Genomic DNA, 18965 nt, shown 5'->3' with positions numbered 1-18965 from the left:
CAATGAAGTGGTGTTTGGTTGGCTTGTATTGGAAATTGAATTGCATCTAAAGAAACATTTATAGTGTTTGCTAGCGTGCATGCACAGAGAGGGTGCATGACGGGGATAAGTGTTATCGGGAAGCTCGTGCGAGCGAGCGTGAAGAGAGAGAGAGGTGTGCGTGGGGGAAGAAAAATAGATAGCATGATTTGTTAGACCGATATAAATAGATAGTGAAAGAAAAAAAATTGTTAGACCAAAAAATTTAGGTAGTCTAATAGATAACTATTAGAGTGCGTTTTTTTACCTCCACTGTTCAAATTAAGAATGTGCTGTTAGGACATCCGCAACCGGTTGGAGAAAAGTGGCAGCAGAAAAGAGTAAAAAATAATAAAAAAATCCTGTAGCATGCATTAGTATATGTGGATGAGGTGTGAAAAGTGCATAGACCATGAGCTTTTTTGGGAAGTGAGCTGAGCCAAATGATTTCTCACTCGCTAGCAAGTTGTTTTTAGCAACTTCTTTCATCCGCGTTGGATGAATCCTGACATTAGCCGATGATGTCTTTAGCCTGTCAGGGATGATCATGAAAGTCAGGGATGATCTTAGTGTGTGTTTTTTAACTTCCACTGTCCAAATTAAAGATAGTCTGTTAGAGTACGTTTCCATTATCCAAATTAAGGATAGAATAGTATGTTTAGCTTTTTTTTTTGAAATTTAGAGCATCTCCAACAATTTGTCATCCGGCTTTCCCATCTTTATTTTTTTAGCAAAATAAGAAAGAACCCTCTCCAATAATTTGGCATCTTCCTTCTCCATCTTTTTCTAACCTCGCAAAAATCTATCTCCAGCACGTGTATATTCGCGTGGCCTGGAGTGCGTATCGGCCAGTCTAGTAAGTAGGATGAAAGACAGGGTTCTAGATGAGGAAAACACAAGAGAGAAAGATCTTTTGGAAGGGCTTAAACACGTACATAAATAAATTCAGAGTTTCTGATACAAAATATATAGGAAAAAAGTGCCGAGAATTTTTTTAGATAGAAATATAGAAAACTCTCGAGATGACTTCTTTTTTCTCCCTATACTAATTTAGGAGTGAGCAAATAACATATTTCACGATCTTTTGGAGATGCTCTTAGTATGTTTAGTTAGCCTACTAGACTTAGGCTCTGTTTGGTTCCTCTTGCTAAATTTTAGCTAACTAATCTTTAGTCACTTTAGTAGCTAAAATTTCAAACACATTGACTAAAAGGAACTAAAATAGTTTAGTTCCATTAGTCATCTAAGAGTAGCTAAAATAATTTTAGCTAGCTAAAATTTAGTAAGAGGAACCAAATAGGCCTTTAATCTACTAATTTAGGAGTGGGCAAATAACATATTTTGGGATTTTTTTGGAGATGCTCTTAGTATGTTTAGTTAGCCTTCTAGACTTGATCGACTAATTTAGAAGTGAGCAAATAACATATTTTGGAATTTTTGAAGATGCTCTTAGTATGTTTAGTTAGCCTACTATATTTGATCTAATAAACAAGGTTAGATAGGAGTATGCGAGGCCCATGAGCCCATCCAGGCATAGAATTGTCGAATTGAAGCCTGCTCAGCCGCACTGCTCGCAGTTCATGCCACGCTGAATATAATCGAGCAAAAATAATAATAACGGAGCATCCTGGTTGTACAGGCGCAACAGGCTACACCCCCCTATCTCGCGCTCTCCGAACCCCTCGCCGAAACCCTTCCGCCGCCCGCCGCCCGCCGCCAACGCTCGCCGCTCTTCCGCTGCTAACCGTTGCCTCCGGGCTCCGGCCGCGGACCCGGCACTGTCCTGAAGCCGTGGCCTACGGGGGATTCACTTCCATCCGACGCCATCTGGCCTCCTCTTCCATCTCGCGGGTAAACCCTAGCCCATGCATCGGGCAGCGGATCGAATCTGCGGATACGGTGGCTGTATTGTGTTGGACTCGCTGTAGTCTCGTTTCTCTTTGGAGCTAAAACATCTAGGGTTTCCTTCTTTCCTCGCAGGCGCTTGTTCGTGCGCGTGGATTGTTTCGTCCGGGTCTCGTGCCCCTGCAGGAGCCCCTGCGACCGCCATGTTTCCTCCCAAAGGGCCCAATCACTACGGCCAGCAGCCGCCTTATGGCGGGCAGCAGCCGTACGGCCAAATCGTAAGGCTCTGTGAAGGATCTGGCTGCTTTCTTTTGTTGCTGGACGCAGATTAGTTATGAATAATCATTTGTGTTCCCGCCGCTTTGGCTGGAATGCTCTCTTTTTTCAGCCTAGTAGCACTGGATTTGCAGCCCCGACAGCGGCAGGTGGCACTGATGGTGGTCGGTTTGGTGCGCGTGCAGGACAAGGGGCTGCTGCACAGTATGGAGGGCCTTATGCGTCAGTGTATGGCACGCAACAGGTGGTTAGCTATAACTGTTTTGTTCTATTCTAGATGAAATCTGCAATCAAGCACGCAATTTATTATCCGTTAGCGTTGATCCTCAACCATTAATATGATTTGCGCACGTGTCGTGTAGCTTGATTTTTGTGAGTTTTTTTTTGTGTTGCGTGTACCTGTGAGGAACCTTGATTCAAGGAAACTATTGAAGTTTATTGCTCCCTCAGTTCCAAATTATAAGGCGTTTTATCTTTTTTAGATACATAGTTTTTTGCTATGCACTTAGATATACACTGTGTCTAGATGCATAGTAAAAGCATCTTATAGTTTGTAACGGAAGGATAGCTGCTAGTCTGATACTTTTGTTTGTAGTTATAAGGTCAAAATGTTACAAAGTTACGTTCTTTTTGGCACTAATAAAAAAATTGATGGATCAAAAATGGACATTTGGGATATAATTGCTGATTCCAGCCTAGTCAATTAAATATTTGTGAAGTATTGCTGGCAGAATTTCTATGTGTGCTTAGCTATCCTTCTTGCTAATCTGAATTATAAAAGCTTGTTATATATTCCTAATATATGCTCGTCTGACCGTTTAAAGTTTCAAATTGAAACAAAAAAAAGGGCTTAGTGATTTTTTCTTTTTTTGGAAGTTACTCCGACATATAAGGCGTAACTGTTTTTATTTGAAGTCCCATAATAGAGGGCGTGGCGTCCTTTGACTCCCTTTGGTGCCCATGTACCCGTGTGAAAATTTAATGCTCAGCTCTATTTGGGCTTGCCCCTGCACTCTATTAGTGGTAGTACTTTATATACACCGGTGCCACATCATTTAATGCTTTGCTTAATTGACGTGGTGTTTGGATTAACTCCATTCTTTGGTCTGCGTGTATGTTGGGTGTATGTGTGTTGGGGGAGGGGGGGGGGTGGCGGTGTTGCGCCTTGTATATTGAGACGGAGGGAGTACGTGGAAAAGGTCATCTTCTGTTTGGATTATGCAAAACAACTGTCCATCACTTCCACTAACCGATAATGTTAGAACAATTTGTGCAACAATTTAAGCAAAAAATGTGTATGATCCTACACTTTTTGGAACAAGAAATACTTGCAGAAAGAGAAGTTGGTTAACAAAAAATCTATTTATTAGGTTCCCTTGCACAAAACATGCTAAGATATGTCATTACCTCCAGCTAGCATTTTACATCCAGTTATAGAAACTGCTAAGCTTTTTGCATTTTGCATTTTACATCTATATAACTGGCTATTTAGAACCATATAATACTAAATTCGTACCATGAATAGTGTCTGCTATGAGCCTATGAAGGAATTTGGCCGTGTTTGGATGGTTTCCAAACCATGCTGCAGGCAGCCACGCCGCAGGAGCCAAACGCTACCGCCGCAGCAGTTCAAAACGCGCGCCCCAGCTCGCCAATAGTCGGGTGGCTGTTTTGTCTGCTGCACTCATGGCATGGCCACACTTGCGGCGGCAGCGGCTCAGGCAGGAACCAAACACGCCCTCTGTGCCAACCATTCATGTACACTTCTTTTATTTGAGCTTTGTTTAGCCCCTGTTTTAGTCACTCAAGCGACCTTTTCCTCATGTCGCTTCCTGCCAATCACATGTTTCAGCTGTTTCAGTCACTTCCTCTGGTTAGAGTTCACTTCTCCTGACCAAAACTTGTACTGTTGCAGTTGCATGTGGTTCCCACAATTTTGCTGCCAAGTATCTCAACTGAGCATCCTCATTCTTTTCAACAGGTTGGTGGACTTGGTGGCAAAGGTCCAGCTTCTTCAAGTCTTCCTAGCTTGCCAACTCGTCCAACTTCGCTCACCGAGTCATCCAAGTTCTCATCTGCACCTGTGGGGTCTGGCTTGGCAAGACCAAATGATGATTATATGGCTGTGCGTGGTTATGCACAGAAGCTAGACCAATATGGCACTGATTATCCACTAGAGAGAAGGATGTATGGTGAACACTCGGCCAATCTTGGTAGGAGAGACGGCCTCAGTGATTTGGATAGGAGATACACCGATCAGATAGCTTCTGGTCATCAGGTTTCTCTCTCTCTGTTTTTCTTTTTGCCTTTCTCTAGATTTTAAATAATCAGTGCACTGTTGTAACCCTTCTGTTTTTTCTCAGGTTCATGATCATATGGAGCAGGTAGATTTTTGTTTCCCTACTTACAGAATGCTGTTTTGTTCTTTCTGTTAACATGTTGTCTATTGAATCCTGTTAATTTTCTAGGGTTCATCGATGCGCCACCAGCAGCTCCTGAAAGGTCAGCTGCAGCCTGGATCTGATACGAGGTACACTATCTCAGACTCTCAGTCAGGTTATATGCAATGATTCTAGAATGTTGTTGATTATTGTTTATAACAGTGCATCCCCATGTGCTTGCTAAACAAATTCCGCCGTAGTGTTTGTTTCCGTTAGTTGTCTTGGTACTTCTCATTGATTTTCTTGGAAGACTAATCAGTAGCAATAATTTGTGTGTTTATCACTGCAATAGAACATAGCGCATGCACTGAGTATAGTATGCATTTCTGGCAGACAAGCCGATTACTTTGCAGGAAGGTCTGCTCCAGTCCATCAAGCATCCCAGGAAATTGGTGTATATGGAAGAGTTGAAGCTGATAATCGCAACATGTCCATTCTTGGGACTGCTCCGTATGGAAGACAGCAAGCAGCCTCATTGTTGGAAGGAGCTCCAAGGACAAACATTGACAGCCTTTATGGACAAGGGTCATCAAGCACTGGTTATGGTGCAGGTCTTCCTCCTGGACGTGATTATGCCTCAGGGAAAGGCCTCCTCCATCCATCTTCAGATCCTGATTACCGAGATAGCATCTTACCCCGTGTACATCCAGGCGTCTCAATGGTTGATGACCGTAGAGTTGATCGGATTGGTTATCGTCGTGAACTGGATCTAAGAGATGAAGAGCGTAGAAGGGACCTAATGCTGGAACGAGAAAAGGAGCTTGAATGGGAACGTGAACGCGAACGGGAGCGCGAGTTACGGGACTTTCGAGACCGTGAAAGAGAAAGAGAACGTGAAAGGGATCATGAAAGACTACTAAGAGAACGCGAAAGAGAAAGGGAACGCGAACGTGAAAGAGAGCGTGAAAGAGAACGCCTTCGTGAGCGCCGGGAGAAGGAGAGAGAGCGGGATAGGAAGCACGGAGCTGATCCAAGGCGGGAGCTGACTTCACCTAGAGGCCCTGGTGATCGACGGCGCTCTTCTTCTGTTAGATCTGAGAAGCCTGTGCGGCGAATTTCCCCTCGACGTGATGCTGTGCATAGGTGGATTCCATGTTTCTTCTGCAGCTTTGTGGATGAAATAGGTTGCTGCTTCGTCTTTCGTGCAGCTTTTTAAACTAACATTTTCATTTGTTGTGCTGAAGGCATCGTTCACCTGTTAAAGAAATAAAGAGAGAATATATTTGCAAGGTAAATAGAAACCTGTGTCTGTCAGTGTTATTGCTGAAATCAGTTGAAATTGTTAGTTCTTCACTAGCCTCCTTGATGCATTCTGATCTTAAGGTTCCTTGGTTCTGGTCCATCTTCCATCTTCATCTGTTCTTCCTTTTGCCATTCTATTAGGCTTCTCTCTCCCTGGTACAGAATCTTTGCTATCTTTTTCTTGTGATATGGCAAGTCATGACTCCACCGAAATTTGAAGAGCGTTCGCGCCTTACCTTAATCTTTGATTGCACAAGAGTATGATTGAGCAGCCATGAGTGATTGTCTTCCTTTTCCTGTTCTCTCTTCCCTTTCTATTTAATGTTTCACCAAGACATTTTTCTATGCACAGTTATGGGGTTGTTTCATTTTGCATCCTGCTGTGAACTTAATGCTAACTATGATGTTATTTGCAGGTTTTGCCATTTCGCTTCGTGGATGATGAGAGGGATTATCTGTCCGTGACAAAACGGTATCCCAGACTCGCAATTACTCCAGAATTTTCCAAGGTTGGGCATAGTCCATTGACCTTTTGCTTCTGATCTATATTCCACATGGCCTTTGCCATTCTCTGTCACTCTAGTTTATATAATAATTTGCTGTTGCACAGATTGTCTTGAACTGGGCTAAAGAAAACTTAAATCTTCCTCTGCATACACCAGTGAGGTATGCCTTTTTTTGGGAACACATTACTATGCATAAAACTGTTATACATGTGTTCCTTGGAGTTCTCATGTTTCCAATTAACTGTACAATTTGCATGTCACAATTGCTGTGAAACAGTTTGGAGCATGATGTCCTTGATTCAGATGATGGTGCTGATGAAGGAGCAATTGTCGCTACTGAGAAAACATCTCCAGCCACCATTTGGAATGCAAAGGTCTCTATTTACAGTTTTGTATTTGCTTCAATTTAGGAGTCTTTTTTTCCTGTACATGTTTCAAGTTGTAGCTCTTGTGGTCAGTAGATAAATTGCTGATCTGGAGTAACTCATTATACTGTGTACATGGTGTAAGTGAATCTGAAGGAAATATATGGCATATAGTTTCAGGCCTGTTTGGATGTTGTATTTTAAAGACCACAGTATTTGAAAACTGCAGCAGTATTTTATGGTTTTTCTGTACGTGTTTCAAGTCTGTAGAAATTGAGAACAATTTGTTGTTGCATACAAATAGATCATTGCATAACTTTGTGTGCTGCCTTAAGTTACCCAAGGGCATTAAAATACCATTCTTTTTAAGGGCATTGATATGCTTCCTTGTGCTTATCTCACTTCGGATGATAACCACCAGATGGAATACAAAATTTTGTTATATGACCTTTTAAGTATGGAAAATCATTTCCAAGTTATTATCCTGTTGCAGTGGTGCTTATAAGTGTGATGGTGTGCAGGTACTATTGATGAGTGGCATGAGCAAAGGTGCCTTTGCTGACATAACTTCATTGAGAAGTACCGAGGAACGAGTTGCGCACTTGAACAATATCTTAAAATTTGCTGTATTAAAAAAGGATCGTTCTCTTTTTGCAATCGGAGGCCCTTGGAATGCAGCAATAGATGGTGGTGACCCATCAGTTGACTGTTCTTGCTTGATTCGAACTGCCATCAGGTATGCTGTTATCAAACAAGGTATGATGACGAACTTGCAGTTGTACTGATATTATCCTACTTGGACAGATGCGTTAAGGAAATGGTTCAGGTTGATCTATCTAGTTGCATCCACTGGAACCGTTTTGTCGAGGTACTTGTGAATATATATTTCTCAGCACTTCAAAAAAACTTTGTATGTACTGGATACTATCTCATGGAAAATATCTTGTACCGACACTGCTACCCTTTTTTGTTGTCCATCTCAATTTAAGAAATGTATGTTCCTTTGTTTAGTAAGTGAAACAAAGCCTATTTATGATGTTGCTGCCTTTTGTAATGTTGCAAGTTCGATTACAATGTCTAACCAAAAAGAATGTTTATGAAATGTTATTCCTCACTGCATTATATTCAGGATTAAGAAATCTATCGCTAGTACAATCAAGGGTCCCTAGAATAAACTGGCCAATATGACTACCAACACTTCGTATGTCAAATTTGTGAGTGTGGATGCATATCAAGTTTTAAACTTTGTAAGTTTTGACCAACAATCAGATCACGTGTATATGAAATGTTATTCCTCACTGCATTATATTCAGGATTAAGAAAACGCTAATACAATAAACTGGCCAATACAGTGACCAACACTTTATGTCAAATTTGTGAGGTGTGGATGCCTATCAAGTTTTAAACTTTGTATAAGTTCTAATGAACAATCAGATTACGTGTATGTAAAGATTTAGTAATAGGAAATTGGTACCACCCGAATTTTATTTCATTGTGCACTTATAATCATGATTTTCTAGTTGGGGGGGACTAATACCACGAGAGATCTTTAGTCAAAATTCAACTTACAAAGCCATGCCGAGTCAAATCATGCCTTAACATTTGAGCCAATTTGCATTTTTTGATCTATTCAATATTCTCTTGAAGTTCTTTTTTTGGAATCTTATTCTCTTGAAATTTTGCTTCTGTCTATCCCTGATATCAAATTCTTGAGAGTTTTTGCTGAGTTTAGCTGTAACATAGGCACACTATCCATACTTCACTACAATTAGTAGCTTGCGGGTTACAACTGGTTGGGATATTGTACATCTGTATATTACTTGTATGTATCTGGTAGTCCCTCCACTTCTCACTGCATGCTGATGGAATATTAACTGAATCATTAAACGTGCAGGTACATTACAATCGAATAGGCAAAGATGGACTCTTCAGTCACAAAGAAATTACTGTTCTGTTTGTGCCAAACTTGTCAGATTGCCTGCCTTCAGTGGATGTATGGAAGAATAACTGGATTCTGTACAAAAAATCAAAGGCAGAAAGGGATCAGCTCACTGTTATAAAGGAAAAGGTTACTTTGTTCTATCATGGCCTTTTGATTTGGTGAATAACATTTTTTATTTTCTCTGGAGTTCTCACTAAAGTTTTTTTTCCAATCCTTGTTGCTTGTTTTAGAGCCCTGGTGATTCAAAAGAGCAGATGCAAGGTTTGTAAGATTTCCATGTTGCATCTCACTGATTTTTTTTTTATCTGTCTGCCTGTTAGAGAAAAACTGAATACATTTGTTAACAATTTTAGGGGAGCTGAACAAGGGTAAAAATTTAGATGCTGATCAATTAAAAGAGGGTGATCTTGGCTGCAGTGATATGAAAAATGAGAAAGGTGATGCTGATATGAAACAACAAGATGATGATGTAGAGGGCAAGGTTAAAGGTGAGGAACCTGTTCAGAAGATGGGTGGGGATGTTGAAGGAAAAACTACGGGCGACTCCTCTATTGACCATGTAGCTGGGGATAAAAAGCCCACAAAAAAGAAAATAATAAAAAAGGTTGTGAAAGTTGTTCGGAAAAAAACAACTGGACCTTCAGCTGATAAATCTTCTGAGGACAAGAATGCTGTAGCAGAATCTGCAAACAAAACTGCAGAAGGGGGTCAGAGTCAACAAAAGAATGAGGATGGTGGAAAAGAACAAGAGGGAGCTGGCATAAGTCAACAGCCTGAAGCAAAGAAAACTGGAAAAAAGAAAATAATTCGAAGGATTGTTAAAAGGAAAGTTTCTGGTTCAGGTTCTCAGTTGACTGCCCCTGCTACACCTGCTGAAACTAGTAAGCAAGAAACTGTTCAGCCAGATAAAAATGTTGAGAGCTCAACCGATGTTGGAAGTCCTCAGACTAAGCTGCAAGAAGGGTCAAAAATTCCATCTGGAGAAGATATCTCAAATCAGAAGAAAGAAGAGAAGCCAGAGGAAAACGAACACCCATTGAATGATCGCAGTTCAAATGAGGATAAGGGCAATCACAAGGAAGCTATGGAACAAAAAGATACAAAAAAGGATGGAAAGAAGGATAAAACAAAGGACGATAAAGAGAAGAAGAATAGAGACCTCAAGATGGATCCAAAGCAAAAGCCACTCAATGACACAAAAGAAAAGAAGAGGTCTGATGAACCTCCAAAATATCCAGGATTCATTCTTCAGGCAAAAAGGAATAAAGAATCTAAAGTATGGGTAACATGCTACAATACTTAACCTTAATGAATTGTCCATGATATCGTATCTAAGGAATTCTGTTTTGCAGCTCCGTTCAACATCCCTTTCGTTGGATGGCCTCCTAGACTATACTGCCAAGGATATAGAGGAGTCAGTATTTGAGGTCTGCGTTCTTTAATTACTTTTTGTTAGTATATCAAAAGAGACTACCACTATATCTTTTGCTTCGACATAGTTGGTGCAATTGAGCATGTCGCAGCAATGAAATCTGTTTTGTTTGAGAGCTCACGTAAATGTACACTGATCTGTTCTTCTATTCCTTTTTCAGCTTTCTTTGTTTGCTGAGTCATTTGGTGAAATGCTTCAACACAGAATGGGTTGTGTTATCCTGTCTTTTCTTGAGGTACATTCTTTGTGCTTTGCAAATGATTTAGCTAAGCTTCAAATAATTCTCTCCTCTTGTAATTATTCTAGTGACATGTCTCAGAGACTTAATTACTGTTGTGTAATTCAAGATGCCCTGGTGCGAAATATTGTAATGAATGGCTCATGGTAGTTTATTATATCATTATATTAATCAGTTCTGCGGTCCCCTTCAGCCTCTTCATGCATTCCTTTTAAACCTAATGGTTCTATGCTTTGTTTCTGAATGATCAGCTGCTCACTTGTATTTGATAATTCAGTGGCTGCTCTCTGATTCTTTGTTCATGAGTTAACTATTGTGTGCTTTGCCACTACCAGTGAGACTGAAGCTGCTCTTTTTCAAGACAGCAACTCTTAAAACTATTTCACTGCGTCACTTACTGTTACTTGGACACTGGCATGAGTATATATGTCTGCAAACATTTTGGACTTAATAAATATCTCTTGCATTTTGAATTGGGTGTGGTGTGTCTAATATGGTGAAGGTTTTTAGGACCCAAGACTCTGGGTACACTGGTTTTGTCACTATTTTTCATCTGCAACCTTGATTTGGCGTTTGGTGATGGTGCATTTTTCTTTTTGTGTGGTAGTCCTTAAGTTTTTTTAATGTAGGTTCACTGTTAGAGGCTGTCATATGATAGAATTAGGCTCATCCTACCATGAAAATAGGGACCCCCCCCCCCTGCTCATCCACAGTATGTTTTGGGCCTTTTGGCACATTGATATGTTTCCGCACATTCTTTTTCCTTTGCAGAAACTGTATAGACGTTATGTTGTGAAGAGGAATCAACGTAAACGCCAAAGAGAGGAAGATCTAAAGAAAGAGGAGAATAATTCCTCCGAGAAGCGATCAAAGACTAATGAGACTATAACTGGAAGTGTTGATAATCCAGGAGGCAGTGTTAAAATGACAAAAGAGGGTGAAGAAAAGATGAGCACAGATCAATCAGCAAATGTCCATGCTGAACTGTCAAAAGAGGGTCAGATAAAACTTGGCACCGATCATCCAATTGCTAACCATGGTGAACCAGCAAAAGAGGGCAATGAAAATATGAGCACTGATCATTCAGAAGCTGTTCTTGATAAACCTGCAGCTGATGCAAATATGGAGGAGGAAGATCCTGAATACGAGGAAGATCCTGAAGAAATAGAAATATATGAAGATGATGAGGACATGGATGATGCTCATGCTGAAGAACAGATTGCAGAGCAGGTTTTTTTCCAGCATTTTTTTTGACCTAGTTGATTCAGCTATTCTTATTTGAACTGACTTGTCATTTATTACCTTGTGTTTTCTTAAAATTCCACTATAAGTTTCTTTTCCTTGACATATGGAAGTTAACCATGCCGTTCTAGTCCTTCCTATAGTGCTTGAGACTGCTTTTCACCAATCTTACAGTTTAGTTTTACTAAGTAGCATTGTCATATTGTGTGGTTTCACAGAAAATATCATCTCAGTATTTTTATGTAAGAGATACACAAAGCTAGTTCCGCAGAATTAACCATGCCTAATCTGTCCGTGGCACCTCATTTTCTTGTGGCACAGATTGAGGACACAAAAGACCGAGTGGTTAAGCCAGAAGAAGTAGTGACAGCAGATGGTGGAAATAACAAAAGTACAACACAGCCTGAAGTAGAAAATATTACTAACATCCATGAAAGAGCTGCTTCAATAGAGGAAAAACAGTCCGTGGCAGAGAAAGGAGATTCAGTGGAAGGTGGAGAAAAGGTAGCCAGTAAGGAGGTTAAGCCAACAAAAGATGAGGTGGTCGACAAGGACCTATTGCAGGTAATGTTTGTTTTTCTCTGATGCATGGGAAACATTAAGGGTGTGTTTGGTTTGTGGTCTGACAGTTAATGTTGTCTTGATCTTTTCTCCCTTGATCTTATAGGCCTTTAGGTACTTTGACATAAATAGAGCAGGATATCTCAAGGTATTATGCGAGCATGACCTATTATTTCAAAATCAATCCCACTATTTCAATCCGTGTGGTCACTGACTATCATTATTTCACAACTGCAGGTGGATGATTTAAAATGTATTCTTCACAACTTGGGGAAGTTTTTATCAAGCAGGGACGTGAAGGTGAGTTATTACCCCCCCTCCCTTAAGTTTTGCCTATGTCTAGATATATCCCCTAAACTGATGCTTCGATCGATTTACAAATCCCCTGCCTCTCTAACTATTTAAGTTGTTCAAATTACTAAGGAAGATGTGCTAGTTTGGTTTTACTATCTATGCACAAGTTGAGTTTTAATTTCAAATTTTGCGAGGTGATGGACATTATAATTTATGTTACAAATACATCATAAACTTTTTGTCACTGTTTTGATAGGTTAGGAAATGTAATAATAAATTAACACTAGTGATACAAAATTTTAACATGATGAAAAAACTGGTCATTCTTAGCATAAATTTGATATTTATCATCTTGCAATATTTGAAATTAGAACTCAGCTTGTACTTCGACAAACAGAAAGACAAATCTTCTTAAGGGGTAAATTGGATCAACTGAAATAGTTGGGAGGGAGTAAATCAAACCAAACAGTAGTTTCAGGGGGTTGTTGAAAGCTACAAGTCTGTTGACATAGATTCCTCTTGACAAGCATTTAGGATGATTCTATTTGTTGCTTAACATATGCTCAGTTTGTATTGACTGTAACAGTGGCATTCTGTTTGCCATCTGCAGGACTTGGTTCAAATTGCTCTTGTTGAGAGCAATTCTGCAAGGGACAATCGCATAATCTATCCAAAGCTTGTGAAGATAGTTGACCTGTAATTTGGCACTGGTTGGCCCGTGTCAGCTCCTTGAAGTTAACTATGCTATGACCGCTGAGAAGTCAGTTATGATAAACTATTTTCTTTACTTATAACTGGGTTCAATACCATTTTTCTGGTCACCTGTTTGTACCATTATGTTATAAGGAGCTGCATGTCGATTCTTGTTTTTTTTACTGGGATTATCAAGTAATGAACTCAGTCGCTGAGGCTTACTGTAAGCATCAAGGATTATCACATTTCATAAATGAAGGCACCCGAAAAAGAAAAAAAACTTACTTTGTATTAATGCTTATTGGTGTTATCGTTTTTATCTAACGAAACTGAGTTCGATGTGTTGTAGACATTGCCCATTGATACAATGTGAGGCAGGGGCATCTTGGAGAAACCGTTTGGGTATTTTGCTTTATTTAAACGTGCAAATCGTCATCAGTAATTCTTTGGCTGTACCAAAAGCAGAGTGCCAAGCAATGTCACTGGATGAAAACTGTTTAGAGTAATGCCAGAATCAATCAGTTGCTTAACTGATTGATGTCTGTTACATCTTTATACATGATGATGAAGGGATGTGATGAACGGGTGTGTAGCACAGATAGTGGAAAAAGGAAGGTCTTGGCGCCTAGGGTTCCTAGGCGCATGGAGTTGTATCGAACACTGCGTAGTGGAGATACCCATTCCTTTGCCCACAATCCCCTCAGTTCTCGGTGAATGACTACACGGCAAGAAATGGAAATCAAGCCCTGTTTGTTTGGACTTAACAGCCGAATATGCCTGTTATTTAGCAGAATTTTTCTTCTTTCTACTATGACTTATCACCTAAACGAACAGAGAATGTGGAAACTCACCTTGTCCACTGACAAAAGGCTCCCATGATGCACTCGCGGATACCAGAAGCGGTTCAATGTTGTTGGCTTGGCCACGACCAACAATGAGTTACGACACTTGACGCTATCATGGACCAAAAGATTAGGACACAAAACCCTAGATTACCCTTAGGCGTCAAGGGAACCTCTAAACTAGATCTCCTCATGTACTCCATTCGCCAACTGGTATATAAGGCTGAGTAAATCGGCTCTAGAAGTAAGGCTTAGATGCCCAAACCAAGACAGATCCTTTATGTCTTGAGTGCTAAATCACTAAATTCACACATATTGCCTCATCGATCGGATCATTAATCACCGCCACAGGATCAAACCCATGACAGTACCTATGGATTATACCCAATTAAGGAGTTTCTTCTTAAATTATACTTTCATTTTAACAAACTCCGCTAATTTAAGCATGGACACCATATAGAATGCTTTATTTACATATTTTAGAAGTCATAATATTGTATATTCCATGTCAGGACGAAGAAAGTTATTAAGATGTATATATGAAATACTAAATTTAATTTAAGAGGATTATAATAACTGCAAGATTAAAATATAAGATCAATTTGGGCCATCAACAGGTAGGACTATATATCGAGCTAGCTCGGCTTGTTATAGCATGGCTCACTCATTAATGTATTGGCTCATTTTAAAAACGAGTCAGCAGACTAGCTCAGCTCACTAGCCAGTTCGAGTTAGCTCATTCTGCTCACGAGCTAAAGCACAAAATACTGTACATGACCATGATACATCACTTGCATATTTATAGAATGAAATAAACAATATGCATATAAATTTAACGATGGTGAATATAATCCATTTATTGATCCACTAACGAACTAGAGTTTTTGTGCAGCCATCACGACCATGAGTCCATGACCATGATACCGTCAAACTCATACACATCTTACAACATCATCCATTGAACGGTTCCAATTCATCCACAATTTTCTAGAATGGAGAAAAATAAAATGAGCAACAACTAGACCGAGAAAATAAACAACAGCAAGTCAGTAGCAGGCTTGCTGTTACACGGTTACAGTAGCAGTATACCAATGGACACACCAAAAGATTATCATAGCAAGTCCAACAGGTCCCTGGTTCTCTTCTCCATTCTTGTAGCCCGTTACCTGTATGTGAACAACACATAAAGTGAGAACAATATGATATGCCAAATAATTCATTTTACTGTAGAAAATAAACAGCTGTAGATAAGAACATCGCTTAGGATAATATATCTGGTTACAGTTTATTTGACAAAGGGTTCCAGCTTTTCAAATTGGAAGTTCATAATTTAAACTGAGTCTTAAAAATTAAATATTTGTGTTGAGTAGGTGCCTGTGATTTGATAGCCGCGTTGGGTACGTAGGCAATGCCATACTGCATTACTTCTAATGACGTCGGACCTCTTGCCTCAGAGCATTAACATATATGTATTTCTAGAAAAAAGATAAAATATCTATGTTGAACTAAGTCCTTACTTTACTTTTAATATATATATATATATATAATTCCTTTATATATATGTATATATATAATTATCCTATATATATATAATTTTCAAAAAATAAAAAATATGTAGTAATAGTCCTAACATAGGAGAAAGAAAACAGTGCTAATGCAAATGATTTGCTAGCTAATATGTCCTTGCTTTGAAATAATAATAGGAAAAACAATATAATGCATCATACCACTAAGAATCATTCAGTCCGTCATTAGAATCCTCCTTCACATCATATGGTGCATCCGACCACCAGCACCTGCATTCCAGCTGCTTGGATGTGGCAGCAGCTTCCCTAGCAAGGGCTTTCTCCTTCTCCATTTTTAGGAGACGCTCCTGTTTCTCCTTGAGGGCGACAAAAACCGATGTGTAGATGGACACCCCGTCCTGCCTGCCAGCCTTTTTGGAGGCTCTTACAGGTTGTTCTCCTTGGGAACGACTATGATGACTTGCTGCCACCTCTTCTCCCTGTGCATCCTCTTTTGGAACCTTGTGGCTCGCTATGACTCTTAAGACAGTGTAACAAATAGTTAGTGACAGACCTAGGATTCGAGCATAGGATATGTCATACAAAATTTTTTTCTTGTGCAATTCGGGAAAACTGTTTTTAATTTGGTACACAATATTCTATTTCGGTAAAACCACATGCAGTAATAAATCATAAGCCTAAAATTCAAAGATTAAGCTAAAAACTCTGACAAATTACGATATAGAAGTTCAAATGAAATATAAAATAATTTGAAATATAACAATTTTCTAATACTAATGTTGGGCGAACCACAAACCAATCTCTAATCACTGATCTGGCTAATCTCCATGATACACAACTAATGTTGGAGTGCATACTTTGTAAAGGGGACACAATACTCTACATAGTTATCGATTTTCATTCCATTTCATGGTGTATCTCACAGGACACAACAAGATGGGATGCAAAAAATGCAAAATAAAGGATGAAACATATTATTTATACCTATAATATTTAGAGGGGATAAAAAAGTGAAAAGATAAAAACAAAGGCACACAAGAGGGGATAAATATATAGAAAAACTAAAGGATGAAGTATATTATCTATAGTTAATTTTAAAGGGGACAAAAGAAATGGAAATTTAAAATAACATTTAACATAGCAATAGTGATAATGAAATGATGTCAAAGTGATATCACTTTTATTTGGGGGTTTTGGGGGCGGCGGCCACGACACGACAGTAGGTGGGCGACACAATGATAGGGGCGCCGCCCACTGAGGCGGTGGGCGAAGACGGTTGTGTAACACCTGGCCCAGGGCTTAATAGGATTAATAGGAGACTCATACCAACAAGTTGCAACTTCTTTTCCGGAAGCACATCTCTAAAGAACTCTAAAGTTAAGCGTGCTTGGCCTGGAGAAATTTAGGGATGGGTGACCGACCGGGAAGTAGTTCCTGGGTGCGCGCGAGTGAGGACAAAGTGTGTAGAAGTAGTTCCTGGGTGCGCGCGAGTGAGGACAAAGTGTGTAGAAAAGACTAGTGTTGGTCTGTGGGGACTGACTATATCCTAAAAAAGCTGCCAGATGTAAGTGGACCCGACCTCGTGGAGGCGGGACGTTACAGAATGGTATCAGAGCCGACTCTCGCGGTTTCACGGGCGCGTGTGTCGCAGTTGTGCAGGCATGGTGTCCATGGCTGGTGTGGACCCGGAGTGGTCGCACAGCATGGCATATGCGCTGGCACTGGATGCACGGACGTGGCCAAGAGGAGACGTTCCTGGCTTGGGGTTGATCGACGAGGACGTCGATCTCTTAAGGGGGTGAGGATGTAACACCTGGCCCAGGGCTTAATAGGATTAATAGGAGACTCATACCAACAAGTTGCAACTTCTTTTCCGGAAGCACATCTCTAAAGAACTCTAAAGTTAAGCGTGCTTGGCCTGGAGAAATTTAGGGATGGGTGACCGACCGGGAAGTAGTTCCTGGGTGCGCGCGAGTGAGGACAAAGTGCGACCGGGAAGTAGTTCCTGGGTGCGCGCGAGTGAGGACAAAGTGTGCAGAAAAGACTAGTGTTGGTCTGTGGGGACGGACTATATCCTAAAAAAGCTGCCAGATGTAAGCGGACCCGACCTCGTGGAGGCGGGACGTTACAGGTTGGGCAGGGGTAGCTGTGAGGGCATTGTGGCAGAGCTCTGGTTGGGCAGGGGTAGCTGTGAGGGCATTGTGGCAGAGCTCAGCGGTGCCCTTCCCTAGGATTTGGGTGGGCAGGATCAAGGGACAAAGGATAAGGACGATGCCAGCACGCCGCCCTATGGTTAGTCAAGGGTAGGGTCGAGGGGCGCAGGAGGTGGGCAGCGTGGACGGTGGTGAGGCAGCATCTGGTTGGGGTGGCAGGGGAGGAGGCGTGGGTGGGGTACTAGGGTAGGCAGGGTGACGCGACGCGCTTGACTGACCATGGCATATCGGCCTCCATGGTATATAAGCTATAGCAGGCTAAAACAACAAAATTCAACCTGAGTACAAATAATAGCAGGACATTTGGTACCTTGCTCCGAGGACGTCTTTTGAAACCTCATGATCCACTTCTTTCCCATATGACATCTTGATGCTGCTAAGACCATGACTAGTTGGCTGTGTGAGCCTACACCCACTGATGCCAGAGGCATGCCGTCCACGTGCCTCGACGTCGGTGGCCTTGAGTTGCAGTGTATGGATCTCGGCCCGTAGTCCCATCTCCATCTTGGCAGCCCGGTGGATCTGAGCCTTCGCCATAAGGGCGCTATACTCATGTGCCTTGATCTCGCCCTTTAGCTTGTCCACGTGCTCGTTGCTCATGTGGATAAGGGCCTCAGCCTCATTGAGCCTGCGTTCGCGTGCGGCGAAGACAAGTGCCGCGTCGGCAAAGTCAGATGTGCGACGAGAGTGATTCAGGTGGGCGGTGAGTTCCATGGCTGTCATAGCCTCAAACTCAGGGTTGAGCTGGGGAGTGATGATAGTGTTGTCTGCCGGTGGAGCTTCGGTGCAGGCTCGATAGCTACCTTGGTCATGGGATCCGCAACCATGGGATTCAGAACCAGAGGCCATGCTTCGCTTAGGTCTTGAGGGGATCGACACGACAAGATGGCAGCAAGGACTAGAACCTAGCAAACCTTTAGAGATGGAGGTGGCACCGGTGAGTACTAGCTATACTATGGAATGAGGAATGGGGGCAACTATTTATGACTCACGCGCCTGGTTAGATCGGAGGTTCAAAATGGAAGGTTGGTGGCTACGGCCGGTATGGTTGGTGATACGGCTTGGAAATCAGATTTATTTGGGCAGGGCAGCCAGAGAAGTGTGAGCCTGTGAGAAATGGAAAGCGGAAAACCAAAGAGGTCTGCTATTGTTGTTGTACTAGCTGTAGTGATGTTAGTGGTTTTCCATGTGCATGGTGTTGTAGGGCAAACCTTCCTTTCGTGCATGTGAACCAGGTAGGGGTGGAGCCCATGAGGGAGGGGTGTGCATTATGCTCTTTTTTCAACCAT

General features: G+C 41.2%; 2 protein-coding genes across 2 annotated transcripts; one reads left to right on the top strand and one right to left on the bottom strand.

The window, feature by feature from the left end:
* LOC8076726 (cell division cycle and apoptosis regulator protein 1) lies at positions 1642–13390 on the top strand. Its single transcript, XM_002438535.2, has 23 exons — positions 1642–1869; positions 1999–2141; positions 2252–2383; positions 4121–4417; positions 4503–4523; positions 4608–4669; positions 4914–5663; positions 5765–5810; positions 6239–6331; positions 6433–6488; positions 6606–6702; positions 7215–7429; positions 7498–7561; positions 8588–8761; positions 8866–8896; positions 8989–9911; positions 9988–10062; positions 10228–10302; positions 11077–11535; positions 11869–12111; positions 12215–12256; positions 12346–12408; positions 13013–13390. Exons 2-23 carry the CDS (start codon positions 2067–2069, stop codon positions 13100–13102), a joined length of 4083 nt encoding a protein of 1360 aa, XP_002438580.2. The 5' UTR covers positions 1642–1869; positions 1999–2066; the 3' UTR covers positions 13103–13390.
* Positions 15667–18608, bottom strand: LOC110431167. Its single transcript, XM_021449884.1, has 2 exons — positions 17987–18608; positions 15667–15982 (listed from the first exon to the last, which is right to left on the bottom strand). Exons 1-2 carry the CDS (start codon positions 18523–18525, stop codon positions 15667–15669), a joined length of 855 nt encoding a protein of 284 aa, XP_021305559.1. The 5' UTR covers positions 18526–18608.

This window comes from Sorghum bicolor, chromosome 10 (assembly GCF_000003195.3).
Source record: "Sorghum bicolor cultivar BTx623 chromosome 10, Sorghum_bicolor_NCBIv3, whole genome shotgun sequence".
Taxonomy (NCBI): Eukaryota; Viridiplantae; Streptophyta; class Magnoliopsida; order Poales; family Poaceae; genus Sorghum; species Sorghum bicolor.
The sequence above is the reverse complement of the archived record's forward strand: the minus strand, read 5'-3'. Positions and strand labels throughout refer to the sequence as shown.